The 26,374-nt window shown below is 40.0% G+C and overlaps 1 protein-coding gene and 1 long non-coding RNA gene across 5 annotated transcripts in view; one reads left to right on the top strand and one right to left on the bottom strand.

Annotated features, from left to right (window-relative positions):
• Positions 1–23,945, bottom strand: part of SHQ1 (SHQ1, H/ACA ribonucleoprotein assembly factor) — a 38,515-nt gene extending 14,570 nt beyond the window's left edge. Inside the window, exons 1-12 of one of the 3 annotated variants that reach the window (XM_053989723.1) lie at positions 23,867–23,945; positions 21,626–21,808; positions 21,109–21,173; positions 20,545–20,667; positions 19,621–19,772; positions 18,818–18,930; positions 16,825–16,952; positions 12,176–12,330; positions 10,852–10,905; positions 8,936–9,059; positions 6,149–6,269; positions 2,563–5,627 (exon numbers count right to left, since the gene is read on the bottom strand). In XM_053989723.1, the coding sequence (XP_053845698.1) occupies positions 5,516–5,627; positions 6,149–6,269; positions 8,936–9,059; positions 10,852–10,905; positions 12,176–12,330; positions 16,825–16,952; positions 18,818–18,930; positions 19,621–19,772; positions 20,545–20,667; positions 21,109–21,173; positions 21,626–21,808; positions 23,867–23,931 (1,395 nt within the window). In that variant the 5' untranslated portion in view covers positions 23,932–23,945 and the 3' untranslated portion in view covers positions 2,563–5,515. The other 2 variants (XM_053989721.1, XM_053989722.1) reach the window with 2 other exon arrangements.
• A 25-nt stretch (positions 23,946–23,970) lies between these two features.
• Positions 23,971–25,640, top strand: LOC128814134 (uncharacterized). 2 transcript variants are annotated; one of them, XR_008439272.1, is made up of 3 exons: positions 23,971–24,093; positions 24,463–24,648; positions 25,145–25,640. It is a non-coding gene; the product is annotated as an uncharacterized LOC128814134 (long non-coding RNA). The 2 variants fall into 2 exon arrangements; XR_008439271.1 differs by having other exon boundaries at positions 23,971–24,102.
• The last annotated feature ends 734 nt before the right edge of the window (positions 25,641–26,374 follow it).

Genomic DNA, 26,374 nt, shown 5'->3' with positions numbered 1-26,374 from the left:
AAAAAACTCCATTCACTCCTCATTTAGTGGGATAGTCCTGCGTTTCAAAGGTTACAATTAAACCCTTCCTAGGAACGTGGAAGAGCCATAAAGGTGAAATAGGACTTCATGAGTGTAGGCAGGTTTAGATGGGATATTGGGAAGAAATTGTTCCCTGGCAGGGTGGGCAGGCCCTGGCACAGGTGCCCAGAGCAGCTGGGGCTGCCTCTGGATCCCTGGAAGTGCCCAAGGCCAGGTTGAACGGGGCTTGGAACAACCTGGGATAGTGGAAGATGTCCCTGCCATGGCAGGGGGTGGAATGGAATCACCTGTAAGGTCCCCTCCAGCCCAAACCATTCTATTAATCTATGAATATCAACCCTACAAGCAGCAACACAGCAAATACCAAAAGACTTTTAAAAGCCTGGCTTGTATATTTTCAACTGTTTTGGGTTTTTCAAAACCTCAAAGCACTAAAGAAAACAAAAATGCCACGAAGAAACAGCTGCAAAAGTGGCACAATTAAGATCTTTTCTGCAGACTTTGAAATGTTTCTCAAAGTTTTCCAGATTTTAGCAAATAATAACCAAATCAAATTTCTTCAGTCTGCAGATAAATGATCCATTTCACAAATTATTTTAACACACCATCAGAATTTATGTTAAAATTCTATTTACACTCATAAAAGATCACATTTGACTACAGCAGCTTGAAGATGTTTATATGTTACAAAATATTTTCCCAAATCTAGCAAAAGCCTGAGGTAAAACCAATGCAATGGACTGAAACTACAATACTTAAAGTTGAGATCTTTACTCCCTTGTGCACTTTAGGATCTGATGTGACACAGGCAGTAAAAATCCTGTATCTCACAAATCTATTTTTCTTTCCTCAGAGTCCTGGACTCCTTCATGCCTTAGCAGCATCAGGCCTTAACACTTCAGGGCAACATTACATTGTATTGATTAAACAAGGGATTCAGAAAACCTGGGGAAAAGAAAAGGGGGCCTGAGCAATCACAGTCGATCTCATCACCTCCGTGACATGCTGTGAATGTAATTAATCCTACATTTATTTAGGAGAAATTCACATCCTACACATCAAGCAGCAACTCCCTGCTGGCTTCAGACTGGGTAATTACAGTGTAACAAGGACAAGGCTTCCATTGTAAGGAAGAGATGAAAAGGAAAACAGACCGATGAGGCCAACCCACCTTTCAGGGGCTGTCTCACCTGCAAACCAGGAGAAGCAAATATGACACACTCAGGAAAATCTGATTTTAAATTAGTACCAATGGAGACAACAGCTTCTACAGAGACTGTATAAATGCCACCAGGAATCCTGGTTCTCACTTTAAATCAAGGAGTTCATGCTCAAACTGGCATGTTACACCTACAGTCACCAAAATTAGCACCATCACATTTGTCTCAGGGTGCAGAGCACGTATTTGTGTGAAGGATAACAAAGCAAGTTGCAGATACAGTTCCACAGAACACAGCAAGGCAGTTTAACAGCTCAGCTGTCTCAGCTCACAGCTCTCCCTCACTGCACGTGTTGAAGCTACTACAAAATACAACACAAACAATGATCTTTATAATCTTATGCTAAGATAGAAAGTAGAAAACCATACAAGGGATCAAACATTCTCCTGCACACATTGTACCTATAAAACTATGAGAAAAACCCAAGTGTACAGCAGGCAGGCTGGATGGATGAGTAACCTGTCTTGTGGAAGTCTCCCTGCCCATGGCAAAGGGTTGGAACTGGATGATCTTCACAGCCCCTTCCAATCCAAACCATTCTGTGATTCTGTACTGAGAGCACCAAACCCTGGGAAACTGCCAGGAACACTCACAGCTTCACCTCTAATTCAGGAACACAGATAACACACATTTGCAAATATTAAAGAGTACACGTTGAAAGCTAAATATGCATGTAAATATTAGGTAGAAATACTTTAAATTGCCATGGGCTGGAGCTGTTCCCTTAAGCAGGGGTGCAGAACTGCCTGTACTGCCTGCCTGGCCAAGGACTCGAGGAAGCTGTCCAGCCTCCCACCCAGGTCATGGCCAGCAGGCACATATGTACAACAGCAGCCAAAAAACCCACGTGAATAGAGCCTGGCACAAAGGGGAACACAAAACACTGGAGAAAGACATCAGGCCACACAAAGAAACCTCAGCACAGCAAGAGACAGTGGGTAAACTATTCTGACTTCTCTAAAGGACACAGCTCCTGTGGGGTCACAGACACAGACTCCTGACAGAAGGGAGAAAAAGCTCTCCTGAAGTAAATGTATACCTGGATTACCCTGGCCCTAGCTGCCCATATTGCAGCCATCAACAGACCAGTGGTTTCCCCAAAAACCCTGCTCCTCTCCTTCATCCCCTTCTGCTTCAAGGAAGGTGTGAAAGATGGAGAAAACCCCAGACTCAGAGCAGAAATTCAGTCCTAATTTCACGTTGGAGAGGTTGCCATATGTATCGGAGTGGCTTGTAAAAGCTCGGACCTGAAGAACAAAAGCATGCAAACCAGGCAAATTAAATTTAATTTTATTATGGAAATGAAAGCAATAACAGAAGTGACAGCAGGGTGGATGATAAGCTCACTTAGCAGGGGGATCAAATGAAGTGATGACATGTCATTATGACCTCAGGGGTTAAAGATGCAATTTTCCATCTGGCTGCATCTGGCTTTTCAACAGAAATGTTGACACCACCTGCTGAGATTTACCACAAGCTGCCTTCATAGGTCTTTGTCAAGCTTTTGTTACCCAGGTTAACATTTACTTTTCCCTCTTTTCTGATAAGTCTGGCCAAGCAACATGCTCCTTTTCTTCAAAACCTAACAACACTTAAAAGGATTTACATGCCACCTTACACAATGGATGGAATTATTAATAGTCACTTCAGTAGCAGCTTGAAGGGAAATACTAGGAACTTAGAAAGCAGGTGAAACTGTCTTTAAGATTGCAAGCAGAAAGATAACATAACATTTTAGCTACACTTGCTAATATCTTCCATTGTCTAAGACATTTTGGAATCTACTTTTCTCTTAGGAACAGGCACCTGAATAAAACAATTTTTCTGGGGAAAAAACCCACAAAACAAACAAACAAACAAAAAATCCTTAGAATTCCAGACCTAGCTTGTACTTTCCATCCCCAATTGACTATTAGCCACCTGTGTGTTTTGTTCAGCATCTTCATCATTTCCAATTCCGGAATAAACTGTGCTTAAAATAAATCAGCTTTTGCCAGCCCAGTGACACATTCACTTATTCATCTAATTTACCCACAGCCAAGCTATGATCTCAAACCAAATTTGTAATCAGCTATTGACACTCTGCTGGCCATAAGGATTTTGTATCCACATGGCATATTTAAAAGCTAGTACCTACCAGGGGTGTTTCTCTTCATCTGGAATGGGGCTGTGTGCTCTCTTTCACTGGATACATCCATTATGGTTTTACCTGTGCCAAACTTTCTTCCTAAACCTAGAGATCTGTGCCAGCAGAAGTGAGCTGAAGAGCTTGTTTCCAGCTGGTTTTAAAGTGCCTAGATTCTTCACTAAAAAGAACCTACAGTCTGTTTAAACTGTTTAAACAGAAGCCCCCACCTCCACCAGGAGTTTGTTGCTTACAGGGAAAGAGGAGAACAAAAGGAAAACCCTCCATGGATTTTGAGAATATCCTCAGCCACAAAAGGACAGAGGAAATGGAGACAAAGGAAGTTAATGAAGCCTGTATGGGGCAAATAATAATTAAGAAACAAAACAGGGGAAGTATCCAGACTGACTGGAGATGGAAATAACTTTAACACTGAAAGAACACCACAGTAACATCTATAAACACCTTCCCCTCCCAAAACTCCTCCACTATACCATCATTATAGAATCACAGAATGGTTTGAGCCAGAAGGGACCTTAAATCCCATCCAGTGCCACCCCTGCCATGGGCAGGGACACCTTCCCTGGCTGCTCCAAGCCCCAGTGTCCGACCTGGCCTTGGACACATCCAGGGATAGCCACAGCTGCTCTGGGCACCCTGTGCCAGGGCTTCAGAGGGAATTACCAGAGGGTTATGAGAGAAGGTTGTGACACAACCTTCATCCCCTGAAAAGGAAGATGCATCACCCTCCTCTGCAGGAGCCTCACCTTGGGGAGCTGGGACCCCTTGCTTGAACAGACAAATCACCCTTCTGTCAAGGTATGTCCTGAATGACAAGTGAGTTTAGTTGTTCCCTTCAACATAAAGGAACAAAACTGAGTGTTCCCATTCCCTTTGCACTTGCTGAACTTCAAACATTGCTGAACTGCACAGCAATGACTGCAGCATATGCTTAAATGCTGTCCTGATTCAGGCCTAAAAATAGGACTGGGTTCTGCAGCTCCTCTCTCTCTCTTGCTCTCCTAATGACAGACAGCCATTGTGCCATGTCACTCTGACAATAAGATAGCTTAATTGCCCTCTTTCCAGCAGCTGTCAGTTCTGCTTAACTGGGACATAATGTGAGAGTCTGGGAGGAAATGTGTTAATCTATCAGTCACTTAGAGCTACTGTGCATTTTCCTGGGCTGGATTTAAAGAAAACTGGGTTTATCACTGACTTGCTAGTCATTATATTCATTGATATGGGCAGCAGAGGTATTACTGCTTAATGACTCATTTCTTTGTCAAACACCCATGAAATAACTTTCTCCTGTATTTATTGCACTTTTTCTACTCAACTTCGACCTGAATTTCCCCATACTTGGTGAATTTCCCACACATTTAAGGTGTGGTTGAAAAAGACCTCTTCAAATTTGACAGTGTAAAATGAACTGGCTGTTTCAGGAACTAAGCAGGATTGAGGAATCAAAATGTTTGGAAACACCTGTAATTGTTTTAAAGTATTTTATATATTGTTACCTATAGGAACAGAGTCACTGAAAGCACACAGAATGAGAATCAACATCTACAAACCATCATGAACAGCTATGAACTGAGGGTCTTTAATTCTCCAAGAAATACTGCTAAGGTCACACCTAAATGTAACAGCCTGTGCAGGCTGCCTCAATTCTGTCTCATTCCCCCTTCTGATCACAATTATTACCAAATTCCCTCTCTATCTCCTTCACTGTCTTGTGCACTTCAGATATTTTATCCCCCAGAGTCTCCTGTTAAATATAAAGATTATTTTAGCCACTGGTTCAGGAGTCTGCATTGCTGTATTAACAAATAAGACAATAACATTTTTGTGTGTGTATATTAGTCATGCCTGTTCCAACTCACACCTTTTGTGGCTTTCAGAGAAGGCTGTGAAGATATAAAAAGGAAGGAAAAATAATACAAAAGCTGTATGAAAAACAGAGTAAATCTGACAAGAACAATATAAAGCTTAGTAAGATTTGAACATGCAGCTTGCTTTAATCATTTAATCCCCTTCCCACTGTTTTCCTACTGATACTTCTGGTTTTAAGCCATTAAAACATGCTGGTATTCCAACCAGTCTGGCTGCAAACTACCCAAAACTCTGGAAATAAGCCATGCTGACTCCATTAAAAGAACACAGGTGAGACACAGAAGTGCAGGGGTTTTGTCTGCAGGTGGCAAAGTCCCTCCTTCCTCTCAAGTAGTGGAAGCCAAATCTTCCCACAGTGCCAGGGAGAGCTGCAGGGGCAGGAGCACAGAGCATATGGGGATTTGTGACACTTGTTCTGGTGTTAATAATCAATTGGTGCAACTGCTACAGCCCATAAATCAATGTTCCATGCAGCTGGGAATGCTTTGCATGTGCTGTCAGTTTTGAACTGGAAATTCCTTCCAACCTTTATCCCGAAGTTACATAAGTGCTACATAAACATTTCACTTCATAAGAAAGATCACAATAGAATGAGAATTCCCCAGAAGCGGTTTTTTCCCCCCAAACCCCTATTAATATATTAATGAAAATCCACGTTTTTATTTAAAATCCAATTCCTTCCTCCCTTCTCCAATGGTGTCCCTGTATTTTAAAAATGCACAGAATGTCTTTGCTTCTGTATCAAGAATTGCTGGACAGACACAGTTATTAAATGAAAAAAACTGATCATATTCCCACACATTGGAGACAGAATTTATTTTACTGATATTTGTCCACAGATGAAGTGTGCTAAAAACATCTCCCACACAGCAACTACTGAAGAACTTACTTGACTTTCTGGATCCAGATGCAATAGTCTGTAATGAAGAGATCATTAAGGATGTAGGCAGGGTCACTCTCCATAAAAATCTTGTGAATGTCCAGCAGACACTTCAAAACTGCAGCTTTCCCTGGAAACAGATTTTTGGTTTTGTGATTCACAAGAAATCATAACAGATCATCTTTATCATCTCCCACCTGAGGGTTTAATAACCACAGCATCCACGACCACCTTGGAAACTGGGGTTGATTGCCAGGCTGGGAACAGCAGCACTGTAACTGTGTCCTTCAGCATCCACATCCCAGGGGATGGGGAGCCCCTGGATTCAGCAGGAAGCCTGCAGGCCCAGCCATGCGTGTAATTCTCCACAGCTGAAGCAGCCCCTTCCCCCAGCTCCTCCCCTGCTCCAAACTCCAGCACAGGCAGGCAGGGCACTGCATTTAAAAAGAAACAAACTAAGCTGAAAAGTAGCTCACAAACAACAAGAAGTTATGGCCCACCATCTCTCTAAAGAGGAGCATTCTCCCCTTTGTGCTGGGAAATAACAAGGCTGGGAACGCACAGCTCACAGCAGGGCCGAGCACATGGAACTCTGTGAGGCAACGTAAGGATTACCTGACAGCAGACCAGGGCCTGGAATTAGGGAGAACCTTTCCTGCTTCTGCTAGTCACAGAATAGTTTGGCAGAATCAAAGAAAAAACTGACTTCATGTTCAGGAAAGAGCTATTTGACACACACTCAATAAATACAGGACAAGATTAAAAATGTGTTCTCAGTCCACAACTAGAAAACCTTCTGTTGTCAGTTCGACTTTTCCTTCATATGCAACATTCCAATGAGCTGGAATCTTCCCCCTTAGTTTTCTGATGATAGTTGCTAAAGGGTTAAGTGCTGGAACACTTAAAAAAATTATTTTCACCGTTTAATGGTGGGGAAAAAAAACCCACATTCAAATGAAAACAGCCACCACTGCAAATGGAATCTAATAACCCTCTCCCAAGAGGCTGGCTCCTCCTAGGCTATGAAACCTGAACAGGGATGAAATTACATTTTACAGATTTAGAGGAGAGGGGAAAAAAAAAAAGAAAACAAAAAAGATCAGAACTCCCCCTGCTGTTCAAGCACAAAATTTGTTTGCTTATTTGTAAGTAATTCCATGCTGAAAAAACACAGCCAGAGTACGAAAATTAAGGGCGAGGGAGATGGCAATAAGGAGGAGGAAATGGAGAGAGCAGAAAGCCATGGCAAACAGAACAGAAAAAACCCACAGGTTTTGGAAACTCAGTCAGCAAAGAAAACCTAAAACCCCAAATATAACTAATAACTTTTAAATTGTATCCCCATCAATGCTTGTCAAACATCACTATTTTGACTAAAAAGAAGTGTGCTCTTTTACAAAGAAATGATGTGTGGAATTAAAATTTTGCTGATTTTTTCAGATTCCAGCTGTCAAGCTGTCAGCCCAAACCATTTCCAAAATCCACTCCTGTTACTCATCTGCCAAGTAACAATGTACATCAGTGAATGTTACACTAATTCCCAACTAAAAATGTCTTTCTTCATAAATTCAAAGTTTTGGATTATAGTAGCTTGATAGGTCTCTAATGAGAGGCTGCAAATCTTGCCAGACTTGAAACAGGGAATCCTGCATCAGGCAAACTATCAAATGTCTGCTTTTAGAACATGGGCCCATGACATTTAACAGTTTTTGCATAGTTACAGCTCTGCATTACACTGATCAATAAGTAAACTGCTTTTTTATGTGCAGATACTACTTCCTGATTAGTCAAAAAAACTCACTAGTTGTGAATAAAAAAGCTTCCAATGTGTGTAACAGGAAAGTCAGAGAAGGTGTCTGCAGATCACTGGATCCTTCTGGAGCTCCTTGCTGAGAGAGCTGCCAGACAACAGCCTGCAACCTGAATTTTACAGACCCAGAAATCCAGTCCTCTTCTCACAGACTATTTCAAAATGAGGATAAAATTTGACCCCAGCTCTGTATGTGCCATTTGATATGATCATCTGATTTTACACCATCATGAAATTCTACCAGCTTTCATCCTGTGTATTTGGAAGGAAAGTTTAAGATATACATCTCTATTTTATATTCTTTTCCCCCCACAGGCTTCTATGTGTTTTTCCACATTTTCAAGGAGGAGCATTCATCTAAAGATAAACTGAACTTTGCTGTTATTCTCTCTTTTTAATGGAACAGTAGTCTGAGACACAAGGAAAGAACTCTACAAACTTTTAAATTAAAACATCCTGGTAACAACTCACCCAGTCAGGCAGTATTTCACTGGATCACTGAATGTTCACTGCAACACCATTTTCCATTGTGACATTAAAAGAAAAGCAAATTTTTTACCTCTCATGTACTATATTCTCCTCAGAAAAAACCCAAATGCTTTCAGCACTACATCATTGCAGTTTTGTTATCAGAATTTTCTTTTTCACATTTATGAACAGCAACATAAGGCAGTGCAGATAAGTGAGGAGGGACAGCATCCATCTTCCCCTTAAAACTTCACTCCCTGACTGTTATGTCAATGGGATTTTCATCAGCAACAGTTTTTGGCAGTAGTAAAGATTAATATTGCCATTTGTGTGGGTTTTTAATCCTGCAACTCACAAGCATTTAAAATAAACCACTGAAGCACTGCTTCTCAGCGATCCTTCTGTCCAAAAAACAAATCTAATGCTTTTCTCAAAGAAGTAACTCATGCTAAATAGAGAAGTTGTAGGCAACTTTAACAAGCCAAGGTATGAAGATGGTTGTGTCCCTAAACACTCACCCAGCTGCAGAATCATGACTGTGTCACTGAAGGCACGTGTCACCAGCTCAAAATGCCTGTACAGGGGATAGCACAGCACTCTTCTTCCAAAAGATACCAGGACATCATGGATGCTGGAGAAACTCTGTGTGCATCAGTGAAAAATCTGAATTAGTCTGTGTGCTTGTTTTCCTTTAAGGAAAAAAGTCATAGCAGAATAGGGGGGAAAAAAAAGCACATTTTGATTTATTATCTAAAAATCTGTATTTGAATAGATATGGAAATGTACATGTTAAATAGAAACAAGACACTGCACACTGAGTTTGCATGGAAGATAGCAGAAGTTCTGTACATTTTAGTGGTTTGGGATTTAAAAAAAATGTAGAGAACATGGGAATAAAACATCTTACTCAAGACTTTACCATCCTATAGATTAAAGCAATAAATTACATCTGTCCCACATTATTATATATATTAAGGAGAAGCTATAAAAAGCCTTTTAAGAATAAAGGAAAATTAAATCCATATGATATTAACCAAATACATGTGTACATGTAAGATCTTTAAAAATGATACATGACTCTGCTTTTCATGAAAGTTCTAGATAGGCAAGACAGGGATAAATATACCTGCCTGTGGAGAACGGCTCATTGTCCTCCTTCAAGAGTGAGGAACACCTCTAATTTACTCAGGCCAGAGGCATTAAGGAGTTATTAAAGACTTTCTTAAAAGTGATTTCCCTTCCAGCTTTCACTTTTCAAGACAAAATGCTCCATTTATTAATGAATTAAAAAAAAATACCCATTTCATCTCTCAATCTATTAAAATTAATAAAAGCACTTTGCTGACAGCCAGCACTTCTCTGCATTCTGTGACTACCCAAACCCATTGTTAATTTTAATGGATCACCAGCAAGCATTTAAATCATTTATGGTTTGTGATTGAATATTTAGAGGCTAAGGTGTGTGTACATGTCATGGCCAGCAAAATGGCAGTCAGCTCAAACCAACCAGAGCTGAGGCAATTTTTTTTTTTTGTACAGAATGATGAAAAATCCCAGCCCTAGTGGTTTGTCTAACAGAAATAGTTATTAACAGTTTGGAGCCAGGACTGGGAGCTTTCTAGGTGTGAAATACACTGTTGGCACAGGCTGCAACAAGAACTGCTCTATCATGGGGTAATCACATGCAGAAAACTCCTTCACTATGTTAGGACATGGATATAGAAAAAAAATAAATTTTGAATTAAGACAGGGCATTTTAACTGCACTCCTTTGTAACCTGCCACTGCAGAACTCAAAATAAAACCTGCTGCCACAGGACAAGTTAAAACTGAATATAACATTCAACACTATTGGAAAAGATTGAAGGACTGGACCCAAAAATCCCATCCAGTTTCAGTTTTGATCCTGCAAAGTGAGACTTGGCTCAGCAGACTCAGCTCAGAGCTGGGACAGGCCTTTCCACCTTCCTGCATTTTATGAATGAATGGATTTCAGGCCAGGTCAAGTCCTTTCCACCTCTGTAATAATTTCTTCGCAGGCCTGAGTGATTTCAGTGAACAACCTGAACGTGGAGAGATTGGAATTCAGGGTTTCTGCAGGTTCCAAAGGATGGGCAGCAACTCAAACCTGGAAGTGGTTTAATGGTGAACGTGCTGAGTGTGCTGGTAATAGTTGGACCTGAGGACCTAAAAGGTCTTTTCCAACCTTTATTATTCCAAGAGTAAGGCTGAAAAGAAGGGGGCAGGTAAAGCAACATGTGCCTACTAACTTCCAGAGCCCAGAAATAAATTTCTGGTACCACTAAAAACAGGATATATAATTAATTAATCTTCAATACTGAAAGACCAAACTTGGCACAGAAACAACATAAAATGCAAAAAAACCCTCAAGTAATCCAGCAAAAACAGAACACAAAACTTTACTTTTACCTTACCTCCAGCCAGCACAATGTTGCACTCAGTTTCCTGATGTTCCAAGATGATTCAACCTGATTTTAAGAGAAGACAGTAAAACAAGTGTTATCTAATCCAACACTGCTGGCAAACTATTTAAGATAACATTCTGGCAGCAATTTAAGAACCTTTGTGAATAAGAAGCAGTAATTACATTATGTGCATTGAAATGGCCACAGGACAGCATTAAAAATTATATTGCAATGCAGATGTTGAATAACTGAGTTGCTTTCCATAGTAGGATGATCCAGCCCATGAACAAAATCTTTAAAATATAACAGCAATACACAGAAAAATGGTATTTTAGAGGAATTCTGTCCCTTTGCACAAAGCAACAGAGACTTGAATCAACAAAAGCTAAGCTCAAATGCCTTGTTTCATGAAAACAGCTCAAGACTTTTGGCTTGCAGAGAGGGTCCTGAAGCCAGCAGTACATGTAAAATGTCATTATTCTTAATATGTGACAGATTCATAGTATTTGAGTGGAAGTGTGGTCCAGTGGGATGATTGGGGCAAAAAGCCAGAAAGCCTTGATCTATAATCCTGCCTCTAGTAAAGATTTGTGTGGCCTGAATGTCTTGGTTTTCCTATTAAATAGGAATAAAAAAAGGGCAGGGGGAGAAAGGAGAAAAAACCCCAGAGTGTTTTCCACACACATCATACAGTTACTGCAAAACCAATAAAGAATTGCACAACTGTGGTCCTGGCAGATTTGCAATTCTGTGCAGATCTAATGTGCAACATAACAACAATCCCAGATTATTCTGGTGAATCAGCAGGTCTGGACATTTGGCTTGTCACGTTACAGTCCGTGCCCTGCGTGTCGGTCTCATTAAGCCAGAATGGTTTTGATTACACGTGCCAATATTTTGCTTAAAAGCATTGAAAAAAAACCTCCTTGGTTCATATCAGCACAGGAGATGTGAGGCACAAAGTTGTATCTGGGAAGCCATTCCAAGAGGGCAAGGTGTCCACACAGAATAAAAAAGAACAACTATTCTGTTAATTTGCATTTGCATAAACCAAGATACACAAATCAGAACTATACAGAATTGTCTGGAACCTCCTGCTACTCCACATCTCTCCTGTTACAGTGCTGCTGCAGAAGAACACAGTTGTTTAGAAATCCTACTAATCCTCACATGCACCAAATCTAGAGATTTAAAGTCTTTCATTTTAACTTCATCATGTAAGTTAAATGCCTGGAAGCAAGTTCATGTTAAAAGGTATGTTCCCTAAATGGCAGTACAGGGTCCAGCACTAGGTTCCTGAAACATATTCTATTTTTTACTTTTTTTAACTTACATTCTTGTCCCCTTCATTGACACAGATCTCGTAGCAATATGCCAGAAGAATATCAATTAATCCAAGATATACGTGGTGACGGCTCCTTTTATCCAGAAGATAAGATTTATTTGTGAACTTTCTCATCTGCTCTCTCTCTTCCTCAGAGAAGACAACTATAAAAAGTAAAAGGATAATTGATTATGAATTTAAAGCTGGCACATTCACTTTAATAGGTGGTAATACTACCTCAACAGTGTCTTTAAAAAGGAGTGTGTAACTAATCACAAGTCACCCATCACTCAAGAAAAAAGCCTAAATCACTCTTACTTTCCTTTTTAACTTTTATTGAGCTCTGGTATATTCATTTCAATGTCAAGCTCCAGCACAGCACTGCATGTACACACTGATGATTTTGAACCTCTCCAGGTGCCAAGGATTTCTGTGGATGCTTGGATATCTTACACAGGGATAAATGCACAATCAGAATCCAAGTAAAATGAGGATTCTTAAGCCCACATTGTATGGGACAAAAATCCAGAGGCAAGTGATAGCTTGGAAAGAGTATGGCAGTTCTAACTCTGTTTTTTCTGTTCATACTGAGCAGGTCAGTATCACCCCTTGAATCACAACTATTGATGATGTATCTCTATTCCGTCAGTAAATTTCTTTATAAGCTGATTCTTCAATGTAAACATGAACCACACTTCACTTTCAAACAGCAAAGAAACTCCCAGTGATATTAATGAAATACAGCAGTAAAATTTTCTTCCTTTAAAATTCAAACTCTGAAGCATCACAGTGTCTACAACTGGACCATAAACCCAGAAATTAAAAAAGAGCAAACAAGATGTAGACTAGACAATTCCCAAAGGTAAATGTCCACCCTAAGTTGCTGCAAAGTGCCAGGTGTTCTAAATAAAATATCTTTCTCTGAGAAAATACTTCATTGTTGAAAAAAAATGTATCCATTGCCTATAGTTTCTGAAAATTAATTATCCAGGCCTGAAACTCATCATTAACATGCCCAAACCACCACCTACTTTGTTTTCCCTGTTCAAAACTTCCAAGTACATGGTGTGAAATTATCAGAACAATTAAAATTGTAATTACACTTCTGCTGTACTAAGCCTGTACACTTTTGTGCACTTACACTGCCAAATTTCAGCTAACAATCTGTACCACAATCAGTATTAATCTAATGCAAAGCAGCACTTGCTGCTACTTATCAAGTAAGCTAAATTGGCAAGTTTTTTGTAACTTTGATTTAAAATGTTTGGTGTATTTGCCAGTGGCAAAACCATGCCAGAATAGAAATGTGTGTTAATATACCCACCTCTAAAGGAGTCAAACAATCATCTCACAAAGTTTCTGACAGATGAGACTGCAGACATTACCTTTACATTTTAATCACCTCTTTTACTTGTTTTAAGCTGGCCATTCCTCATGTTAAAAAAGAAGATACTTCAAATTGTCCTCCAGTAGCAGAGTGTCAGTGAAAGCAGAGTTTAATCTCTGAGGGGAGGATGAGGTCTGACAGCCAGAGGGTGTTTTGTTACAGCCCTACTGCTATTTTACACTGTGATAACACCACTTAAATCACTGGGAGATCTGTATCTCCAGACTCCTATGACACTTCCAGCTCTAAATGTGTTAGGGGCACTTAGACAAAATGTGCTGGACCCACACAGAGAGCTGATTCAGTGGTCACTCAGAGAAGTACAGGTCAGGAAGCACCTCTGATAATCTGCTGGTGAGGGCAGAGCTCAGTTTATGATCCTGTCAAGCCAAGTCTTGAATCCCACAGCTCTCCCAAAGGGAAAGAACTGAGGAGAACTGACCTCTCCTTCTCTTTTTTCTTTAAACTAAAATATTATGTTACAATTTTAAGGTTTTCAAATGTGTGCTTCTACCCCTGTAGGTTAAGGAATCAGCAACATCAGATGAAGGAGGAGAATAGTCAGCAGAGAGCACATTAGTCAGAATGAAGTTATTGAGATATATATTGATATATTGATATTTAGCTTGCCTTTTAAATCCTGAAATATTTTGCAGTGGAGCCTGATCATTAAGAGTTTTGCATGAATAAAAAGCAGAATTTCCTCACATAACAAAAACTGCTCTGCAACAGAGCAGTGCCAGGAAGGAACACAAAGCCCTAAAAACTGAGAAAAGCAGGTAGAAATTTGATAAAAAAAGAAAAGTAATCCATCTTAAACATATGACTCCACCAGTAATGGCATATATTTGAGCCAAGCCTGACTGAAAGGTGGAACTTTGAGAGGAAATTGCTTCTCTTTCTATAAAGAAATAAGAAAGAGAACAGTCACTGTAAGCATGAGAGGTTACCCTGAACAAAATAAGATATCCTTGGAGCATATAAATGCTAGATTAAATACATATGTCAGCCTGAGCCTTTGAAGATTATTGTGCTGCCTAAAGAGGAGTTTTTTTACAGTAGTGCAATTGGAAGTAGAATAAAAATGAACTTTTAACCAAGCTGAATGTGACTGTTAGAAAATACAAACCCTTTCATCTGGAATCTGTAGAAGCAAGACACCAATGTAAACTTCAACAGCAGCAGCAAGGAAGCTTTCCAAAAATGTTAGCCCCTCATGGGAAAAGCTGTGTAATTAATAAGGCTTTATGGAGTATTACTTGACTGGAGTGAGACATTCTAAGTGTGAACAAAAAGGGCTGGAAGAGAATACACAGTAAGATGCACAAAAAGGACAAAAAGAAAAGGCACTTGGAATAAGAAAGAATTTTAAAAAGGCAAAATACACAAACCATTCACACAAGCTGGAGAAAAAGTAAAAAGGTCAAATAAAAATAGATTCAAAGTAAGGAGAGAAGAGAAATGAAAACTTTAAATGTTAATGAGAAGAACCAAAAAGAGAAAAAAAATCTATAATGAGACATTAGACGAACCTGATGATGTAAAAACAAAGAGAAAATAACCAGGGATAAATATAAGAGCAGTAATCAACTAAAGAAAATCTTCAGTTAATTGCAATGTCATGCAAAAAATAAAAAGGCCGTCTGTACTTCTAATTACTTCTTGCAGCCAAAGACATTATAAAGACAAAAGTAATCAAGATTTTGGTTCCAAGAAACCAATGAAGATAATAACTGAAAAGATATCAATATAAGTCAGGAAAAGGAAGAAAAAAAAATTCTCTTTATTCAGTGTTATTGAATAAGAAAATAAACTTTTAAAGAGTCTGCTAATTTTAAGGTCTCTTTCCCCATAAACCCACTTTACATTTAACCTGAGGAGCAACATGTCTTTATTCAAAAACAAATCCTTCCTTCCCACAGGAACTGCTGATTAACTGCACCATTCCTCTGGCTGGGTAAGGCACTATAAAACCACGGGGGATACATCCTGCTGATGATGAGATCCCAGGTGGAACAGCCTGGAGCCACTCCTGCCCATCTGCATTCCCATTCACAGGAGACCTTCAAGTAGAACCTGCACTCCCTCTCATGGTGGTTTCCTTCACCACAGCTCGCTCAGGGTTAGGAACCTCCACTGATTTCAGTCACTGTCTCAAACAGCACAAATGTTACCAAAACCGAGGTCTTTCCAAGGAAAAGGGTGGGTTTGTTGCCATTAACATCTCCCAAACTCCAGATTGCCTCTTTTGTTACTTAAATTTCCTCAAGATTCACAGAACAGCATAAGCCTCGCCACTCAGCCCCATGAAGGTGAGATTTTAAAAACTAAATAGATATCTGTTATTACAAATGGTATGGAGCAAAGATGATCCCTTATAAAGTCTCTTTTCTGTGTAATTTCCAGGCTTTTGCCAGGTTTTTGAGGAGTTTTTCTGTTTTTTACCCTAAAACCCAACAACAGACATGTTTTTCCTCAGTACCTCAATCTGGAGGAGAAACATTCCTTATCAATAGAATCATCCAGCAGCTCTTCATTTTAATTATATTCCTCAAGCCAAGCCAACAGGAGTAGTGTTTCATTTACTAAGGAATGAATGGATAAAAACAAACAAAGGAAGCCCTCATTATTGTATTTTCAAGCCTCTTGTACCTTTGTCCAATGTTTTTCAAATCAAGTGTTTATGATGGACATAATTAACAATTTCAGAGGCTGAAAAGACACCAGGAATGAAGATCAGATTACATTCACAGGAAAATACACAACATCTATCCAAATTCTATTTTTCTCCTAGAGAAAATGGGGAAGTGCAGCTATTATCAGGGCACTGAGAACCCCTGGTGAAGGATTATCATCATCTGCTTCAGGAATATCAGATTTTCATACAACATAGGAAATGAACAAAGAACAATAGAAGAAAATGCACAATAGTGACTTGTAGTGCTCTCTGTAATCACTGTGTGCAGGGAGGCAGCCTCAGTTACCTGTTAGCAGTGCTCCCACAAGGTCACCTACTCACCCTGGAAACATCCCTTTAGATTTCTAAATGGACACAAAGAGTTTTCTTTGAAAAAAGGTCTCTGAGATCCATAAAGTAATGTAATAAAATAATAAATATTAAATGTAATAGAGTAATAAATTTCCTTTAAGAACAATAAGCTATAACATGGCACCACAGCAATTATCACCCAAGCAACAGATGTGTGTGTATACATATATTTTTATATATATATATATATATATATATATATATATATATGTGTATTCTCACCAAATGCAGGACTGTCATGCTCCTGATGACTTTCTCTCTGCAAGGCTGTCATCTTTTTATGAGCATCAATCCACCAGGGTTTGTACTTTAAAAGATGCTTAATAGCTTCATCTTCAAAAAAATCAGCTCTAGGGAAAATAAAAAGAACTTTCATATGCTATTTATTCCCATTCATATTATATGTGGGTACATATTAACACATCCATAGAATACATCTCAGTTGGTTTCAGGTTATTTTCCATGTTAGAAATGTGTTCTTTGACTTTAAAGCAGAAAATAGTAGTTATTTTAAAAACCCCAATGTTCTCCTATCTTCCAGCATTCCTTCCTTACTTCCTCCACCTTTCCTGAGCCACCCAGAAGCCCAGGGAATTAATGAGCTTGCAGCATCACACAAAGCTGAACCAACCTGATTTGTTCTGAATGCAGCTAAAGGAAAACACTCCAAAGGCTTCTCAGACAAATAATTGGATTTTATTGGGTAGTTCTCCCACTTAAGAGCCAGGGAACTGGTGGGAAGAAAGTCGTGCAGCTGAAGGGTAAAGGTGAGGCAGGAAGGAGGATGGACTATAAGCAAGGACATGCAGCAGCAAGATGGAAAAAGAAGAGTTGTACATGAAATCTGGAAGAGAGATCACCTCCATCTCAGCTCAAAGTCTCAATCTAGTAATTCTGGGAGGATTTATCCTAAAGGATTCAAGTTCTAAGCCTCCTCTTACCATCTGAGCTTTTTCTTCAAGCCAAACAATGGTATAAATACTGAGAATCGAAAAATACCACAGGAAATTTCTCAATACCTTCTTCATCACCACACAAAACCTGAACACAGAATGCAATCTGCTTCCCTCTCACACTGACAGATTTTTTTGTTGCCTCCCTTCAATGTGAAAGCAACTTATCAGCCAGGGTACATTTTTCTCAAGGCCACCAGAACAGTTGTTTGCCCTCATTTCTACCAGAGCTTCTGTTCTCCTCAGGAAAACAATTTTTGTTGAAGAAAGGCTGGTATCATCTGTTCTGAAACAACCAAGACACAGCCATTAAACTAAATGATGTAGCTCTACCAGGCCAGAACACAGTCTAAAATTGAAACTTGAAATTACTGCAATTTACATCCCATTAGAGGTTAGGAACTACTCCAGTTCTAGTGAAATGTAGTTCAAGAAAGCTCTTCTATTTTTTGTGTGTTACAGGAAGACGTGAGGATGCCTCTGAAATATGCAACTGAGGAAAAACTCCAGGTTTGCAAAGTTACCTTCTGAAACAACCAAAAATGGGTTAAGCCTTCCTGCTCCCAAGAACCAACACAGTACTAATTCTCCCTACTGGGGACTACCCTCTTCTCCCACCAGATCCATCTTGCAGGAATCAATTTATTAATAAAGCTCATGGCCCTCATTTACTTTACTTATCTGAACCTAACTTGACCTGAAATACTCCCAAACTGAAAGGCACAAAGAATCATTTTCACCTCACTACAAGCAATGAAGCATAAAAGAAACACAAAGTTTTGGTCTGGACATTTTCCTCATTCTGTTGTAAAACAAGTTTCACATGATGAAGGCAAAAACCAAAGTAGCCAAGACAAAATTTCATAACTTCAAAATTCAGATTCCCCCCTCCTAGACAAGTGTGGCTTATTAATCCTTCTTTCACAAGGTGAAAACAAAGTTCTGATTTTGTCAACCCAAAATGCCAGCAGGGAGTGGCTGCTCAGCTGCTGAAGAGGTAAAGTATGAAACAAGGTTCTGCAACAGCTGACAGCAGCTCCCCTTAAACACAGAGTAATTAAACAGCTGAGTAACCCCAAAACAGGTGAGCAATGTTTTGTGTCAGTGTCACACTAAGAATACCCACCAAGGCCTGCTCTGATGAGACAAAACCAGACCAAAAGTAAAGCTGTTCTTTCCAAAAGTGATCTTAAATCCAATCATTTCTGAAAAGGGAATGTGCTTTAGAGGTACTTGGCCAGCTGAAGTTAATGAGTACTCACAGGTAATGATCAGGCTCAAACTTGGCAGCCTCAGCTGCCAAACGTTTCCTCCTACGTTCCTCTGCAGGAGTTTGGTCTGGATCCTTGATGTCAATAACATCACTGAGCTCATCCTGCAAATGGCAACAAAATTACAGGACCAAGCCACTGGTATGGCACACAAGATTTATTCAGGGAGAATTTAACAAGGATGCTTATCAGCATTGCACTGAAATCCCTAGAAAAGCTTCAATCTCCAAATTCAGGCTCCACTATGCAAATAAAACATCAAAATTCCAAGGAAATGCAATTATTTGAAGCTCCTTAGAACTCACGATATTATCAAGTCTATTCAGGCCATTTTATCATAAGGCAGGGAGGTTATTTTGCATTATGATAAATTTGCAATGTTAAACAAAAGCACACAACCCCAACAAAGCCAAGATAAGAATCACACATCATCTGTGACTTTTGAGAATACTCTCACTCTCTGAAGTGGCTGTACATTAATTAATAGGCAATTGTAGTGCCTTTTTAAACATCATTAGGTAGTTATTTTCCATCCCATTTATGCTGATGGGAAATGCATTTCTTCACAAATGTCATGGTAATAAAGCAGCATGCATGTCCAACCAGAATGTAAATACTTTATTCATAAACAGCAATCCTGCTCCAAGCCCTGGGAATATTATAATTCATACAACAGTAAGTTAGAGTTACATAACTGAGTTGCACTTTTCAGAAGTTGTTGTCTTGTGAGCTAGGAAGCCTACACAGGAAGTCACCCAGAACTTCTAGGAGAGAAGAACTCAAAATGCATCTACCTGCAGCCTCTGGAACACCCCTGAGCGCAAATTCCCAAATCCATAGGGGTGCTGCAGTGGTGGAGGGCTTTCTTCATAAGGAATCTGTTCCATTTCCCAGTCAAATTCTTCTTCATTCTCTTCATTCTCTGCCTCAGCAGAGGCAGCTGTATCTATGGCATGGTCAGAAAAGGAAAAATGATCACATACAAAAATATATATTATTTCTTCGAAAGGCTTACTGTGCTACTGCTGTTTGCCTTTCTTATTTTACTGCATCTTTTAAGAAATCTCACTCAACACTGGGTCATACAGATCTGTAACCCACAGGTCCCACTTCAGACTCCCCAGCTTTCAAAAATGAGCATCAGGAACATTAAATTTTAAATGCACTCCCTCAGACTGAAATATTTGTCCTACTGAATTCAACAAGATCAGCACCTGATGCTAGGAGAACCCTGACAGAACCTAAGTGATGTTATCAATAATTTAAGGCAGGAATTAAAAAATCAGAGACAGCCAAACATTTTTGTCTGTTAAATACTGATGTTAAGCAAGACATGCACCAGAACCTGTGGTTTTAATTAGCTTCTCACTTGAGCTAATAGTCCAGCTGTAGTTTGTAAAAAGCAGAAGACTCAACTGTGTGTGTGTGTTCTACAGCCACTAGAGGGGTACAAAGACCGACAGAGCATTAGCATATTTTAAAAACGCATTTTGGAAAACTTTAAACATAACTAAACCTCTAAAATTGACATGTGTATCATCTGCAACATATTTATTTCTGCTCTTACCCATACTTTGATTTATTCACACCCTTCTTGTATCTTGGACTAGCCAATAATAAAAATATTGTACTTTCCTATATGTATCACTCTAGAGATCAATAACTGTTTCATTACACACATGTATCATCTTGTATAAACAAGACTGATTTTGTCATACCCATCTCTTCTACCAAAGGTTTTGCTGATCTTGATTTCTTTGGTGCTAAAAGAGATGTCAGCATGTCCAGCCCCTCAAAATATTGGCCAGGAACCTCCTTGGGCAACTGAATTGTAAAAGTACCTTAAAAGAAAGTGGGAATATAATTGTTGCATTAGAATATCTGAGACAGGCAAACGTGCCTTTTTCCTCTATAAAAAAGGCTCAGAGGAAGTAGGACACATGCAGGTAACATTTCATTTTTCATTGATCCCTGAGCATGTTTTTAACCTTATTTCATAACAATTCAGGATTTTAATGATAAAACATGAAAGAGAATATTTAACTACTTGAAGTCTCCTGACTTACATTGTATAAACACAAACCAACTGAAGTAAGCAAGCTTTATTTCATTTTTAATCCTTACACCAAACAATCCACAGAAGCTACATTCACCAATCTGATTATTGTTTTAAGTCGTGTAACAAAGGTTCTGCAAGCAACAGATTTATTGCCTTTTTTTTAATTTGCTTTAAAGCATAAATTACTGGAAATAGCAACATTTTTTGACACAGATACCAATACCTTCATCTGTATTGTAAGATGCTTTTTCTCTGCCATCCTCTACAATTCTTCCAGGAAGTGTCAATCTGCAGGCAAAAAATGAGATGCCTCACTGAAAGCCTGACTAATTCTGCAAGTTAATGTCTCAGCCTATAAAAATGTAAGGCACATTCCAAAAGCAGCACAAAGGACTTAACTCCTCTTCACAGTAATGGAATCCATGCAGTTCAATCCCTCAGATTCCTCCCAGGAAAAGACACACTCTACAAAATTTACACCCAGAGAGTTGTCTGGCCATTTATAATTAAAAAGCTATTGTATAGTAAACTCAGAAAATTATTTCTTTCTACTCCCTTTAACATGGTTTAATGCCTAGGAACAAAGAGGGCAGATCCAAAACACCAAATCTTGGCATGAACTGAGCTGTCTGTAGTCAGCAGAATAAAAGCTGCAGATGAAGAACATTCTGAAGGGACCAAAATTAAGTTCATTTCCTACCATGAAGATCAACTTTTGGAAAACTTTTTCCATTACTTGCCTGAGAAAGTATGGCTTAGCATAAAATTTGAAATCTTCCCCTTCAAAGTAAACGTCAAACTCTGAAGCTCTGGCATAAGGCACTCTGATTTTTACTGTAAGGAAATCCGGGTCCTGGGTCAGTTCAAAAGCTGGAGTTATCATGATGAATCCAGCAGGAAAAGCAAACACTGCTTGTGTGGCTCTATAGAAATAGGAAAAAAAAATTATTGTAAGTTCCAAACTCTCCAAAATTCTGTAAAAACATTTCAGATTCCCACATGATTATCCTCCTCGTGCTCAAGAAGAAAACACTGATGGCAACAGCATCCAAGTGTTACCAAAAACATGAAGGAACCACCTCTCTGCACCTTAATGAAACAACTGAATGTAGGGTTGGAGCACAGGAAAGCACCTGTTACATTCCACATGAAAACCACATTAAATTTCAGTCCTAAAACTTTTCACCTTTTCATAACTGTTATTTATAATTTCACACATAGCAGATCTTAGACCTTCACAGTTCTCTAGTGAACTGAACACAAACCACTATTAAAAAAGCCTAAAAACAAGTAATACTTAAAAAAAAATAGAGCTGTGTTTTATAATTCACACTCATATTAGCCAGAATATGAGCAACAGATTCAAGGGCAGTTTAGGTAACACCCCTCAGTATCATATGTATGTATATACACTGGCATGTGTACATATTTAGCACAAGAAAAGGAATTTATATAGTACTACTCACCTAATATACAACTGTCTGACCTTTCAATAGCTTCTCATCTCAGGTTTAATTCAGAACCCAGTTATGGATTGTTTGGGGATTTTTTTTTTTGTTTGTTTTGGAAGATGTGTTTACAAAAGGTCACACAGTTTTGAAAGCTAGCTTTTCAAACCAAAAATATTTTAAATATTTAAACAAATAAAACCAGAATAGAACTATTATTTGGGAAATAACTACTTTTCACTCACTTGCAGTTACCTTTACTAAACATATTCCCATTCTGATAATTTCATGAACAGCCAGAAATCATTAACCATTAATGAGGCTAAATTAACAGAGCACCCTTTTTCTCATATGGGTAATTAGCCTTATTTAGCACATATGAAAAATATTAAAAGCTCCCATTTTGCATGATTCCTAGGGCAACATTCCTAGCCATTCCAGGCTGAGAAGCTGCCAGGTGTTTTGTGGAATTGTATCTAAATAGGAAACACCTGGCTTGTAGAACACCTACACCTGTACACCAGATGTACTTTCCTGTGCATTTTCTTTTTCTCTCAACACCACAAGCACGGCTAGGAGGTACCAAAACCCCAACAGCTCATTTGGACTCTTCAGGGATGATGTGCCAGTGTGCATTCGTATTTTCCCCAGCCAGAGTTTCACAAATAAACAGCAGCCCCAAAACCAGGCCAAGCTCTCCCTGCCCTGCACTCAGAGCATCCCTGCCCCAAATTAATCACCCCAAACCCCTCTTGGGGGCTCCTACACAAATCCCTGACATCTCACAGCTGAGGAACCACTGGGACACAACACTCGGACCCCAGGTATCCCAAATAATCACACTCCCCGGCCTCTCCTGTGCATTAGGGAAAGGCAGGGAGAGCAGGAAAAGGACAGGGACGGTGCATGCGAGGCTCGGCGTTGAACACAGAGTCGCTCGGGTTGAGGGGACCCCGCCAAGGCAGGGTCACCTGGAGCAGGAACCCCCGGCGGGCTTGGAATGTCCTCAGGGAGGGAGGCTCCACACTCCCCGGGCAGCCCGCTCCGTGCTCTGCCACTCGCCATGCCGAAGTTCCTCCTCACGTTGAGGCAAAACTTTTTGCGTTTCATTTTACGGGCACTGCTCCTCATCCTGTCGCTGGGCACCCCCGAACAGAGTCTGGCCCCGTCCTCTGACACCTCTTGGCGGTATTTATGCACGTTAATCTCATTTTTCTCTTCTCCAGCCTAACCAGGCCCAGCTCCCGCAGTCTCTCCCCATCAGAGAGACGCTCCAGACCCCTCAGCACCTTTGCTCCCTCCGCCGGACCCTCTCCTTGTCTTTCCTGCGCTCAGGAGCCCAGAACTGAACGCAGCCTCCCGCCGGTGCCGTCGCACCGGGCCACGCGCCGACCTGCGGCCGTACCCTCCCTTAGCCACGCGGCAGCGGGCCCTGCAAGGGGACAGAACCCTCGGGGAAGGCGGCTGGCAGCGGGAGAACCCCGGGAATATCGCCCGGGAGGAGCCCCGGCCATGCCCGCCCGCGTCACTCACTGAGCCCCGCGCCGCTTCCCGCCGCCGCTTTCCGCGCCCGCCCGCAGCGAGGCGGAGCCGCGCATGGGCGGCCGCGCGGGCCCGCCCCGCTGCCGCCGCTGCCCTCATGGCCGCCCCTCAGCGCCTCCCGCCCCGCGGGCTCTGCCCCGCCGCTCGGTGTTCGTAGCTCTGCTCCTTTGCGGGGCACGCGCCGAAATGCAGAGATCTGCTGTGAATTCTCGCTGCCCGTAAATTTGGTGGAGTTTCCTGATGTTTGCGGGAGTTGTTGGAAAGGGAGTGATTAGCGGGCGGTATGGATGCGGGCAGAGTGGCTGTGTAAAGCTAGGTCGTTTAGGGTGAAAGTCATAATCCGTCGTCTGGACAAATGAAAAGAATGAGTTCTTATTTGCGATTGCATAAGGCATCTTACACAGACTGAGCATATTTTATTTCAGCAGCTGCTTTTCATAAAGAAGTGTGGAAATTGAACTTGAGTGTGCAGGGGAGATGGTTTGTTTCTTTCCTGTGACACCACTGGTTAATCCAGTACTAATTCCTGTGGACAAATGTGCTATTTCTGTTGTGTTTACACTCCTCTGTCTTCTCCTTTGCTGCAGATAAGGTAGAAGATGAGTAAACAGAAGGGTGACCCCACGAGCGCTGTCAGAGTAGGAATTCCCAATTACATAAAGCTCTTCTAAGCTACTGGATTAATGCAAACACTGACAGGGTGAACAGGGGACAGATCCTGATGGATCAAAACAAATTCAGCATGAAGAACAAGAAGATCCACAAGCAGAAAAGTTAGTTTAAGAGCTGTAATTTATTTAATATATCACCTAATGTAGAATTAATCTAATTCTTCTGCCCTTGGACCATGAGTGGTATTCTGGTTGTAGATAATTCTCTGTATTTTAAAATGCTGCTGACTGTCTTACTGCCCCCTCTGAAATGCACTCAAATATTTTTCCTAGAGGGAAAAAGTGTAATTATGTAACCTCTCCTAATAAAGTTTTATTAAAAGCGAAAAAAAGAAAGAGTAAACAAACAATCCTGCAGACTGGAAATCCAATGAATACGTACTGAACTGAACCAGCAGTTCAAGTACTGCACAAAAATGAAACAATTTCCTTCAAAATAGATGTTTCTCCCCAGTGATTAAAATTGATGGATGGTTTTGAAATTCAGCCTAAACTTCCTTGTGTCCCAGTTTTTCACATGCAGAAACCGAAGATGTGTCGCATATAAAAAGCTTTTTTTTTTTTTTTATGTTAAGAAGTTAATGATATCTTGTTTCAGATGCTGATTTGTTTTGGACCGAGGCCTCAGTCATGTCCTCAGAAAGTTTTGATGCATTTCCAGAGAACTTCAGCACTAATTAACTTTTAGACCTTACAAATTAATCTGCAATAAGTATATTGGACAAGAAGCTGCATTATGAACCAGTAGGCACCATCTTCTCTGGATAAATTCAAATTTGCAGGACATGCCTGTGAAAGATAAAGAAGTTTTATCTGAGAATTTATTCTTGTCTGACACTCTCCAAGACTGCCTCAGAATTAGTTTTTTAGAGCCTAAGAACTCCCAGCTTTTTCTTTCTTTCTTTCTTTCTTTTTTTTTTTTTTTTTGCTAATGCTTTCCTTGTAACAGAACTATTTATATATTGATTTTAGTGAAGAAAGTGGTGCATCAGCCATTCTGCTTTTCCATCCAAGTAAAGGATGAAGTAGCATCTCCAAGCAATGAGTATTGCTTTCTTCTGTAAAATACATACTGAATTTGTATAATAATAATAATAAACAATTAATAATTAATAAATAATAATAAAACATGAAAATGTTTTATTTGGAAATTTACAAAGGCTACATCTTTCAGTGCATCTTTCTGATGAAGGGAATTTGGCTGGTATATATTTCATGGAGCACAGAAGAATTAAAATGCATTATCTACAATGTTTTGGGCAAGTAATTAGGAAAACTTGCTGTTTGCTTGAGAAATAGAAACATGAAGCTTTGCAATTGATAGGCAGAATTGGCTCTACATTGCTAATAATGAGTAAATCTGGCAACCTTGGAAATGGTAATCCAAAACAAAATAACTAAGAGGGTGTAACTGAGACATCTAGAGAAGAAAGTGATTGTATTGATGATACAAAAATCACACATTTGAACAGCTCGAGGATTTCAGTCTTTTCCATTCAGTATAAAGTTTGGTAGGGTGTTATTATAGTCCCTATATTCTTGGGAAAGAGCATATGTTTATGCATTGTGGTTTTGCTGTAGTTTCTCATTTACTATTGCTATTTTCTCTTAGCATGAAGTAATTTACATTTTCATATCTGGCCGCAATCCGAGTTGGATCAAACTCTTGAAACAGTAGCTGTTCATTGCGTTTGGACTGATGCTAAGGCAAAGGACATTTTGGGACAGCACTGGTGAAGGCCTGTGGTGTGAGCAGTGTAAAATGGACAGGCTGTACAGTTCCACTGCCAAGTGAATGCCACTGTCACTTCCAGTGGCTCCACGAGGG

This window comes from Vidua macroura, chromosome 13 (genome assembly GCF_024509145.1).
Source record: "Vidua macroura isolate BioBank_ID:100142 chromosome 13, ASM2450914v1, whole genome shotgun sequence".
In the NCBI taxonomy this organism is placed as follows: domain Eukaryota; kingdom Metazoa; phylum Chordata; class Aves; order Passeriformes; family Viduidae; genus Vidua; species Vidua macroura.
The sequence above is the reverse complement of the archived record's forward strand: the minus strand, read 5'-3'. Positions and strand labels throughout refer to the sequence as shown.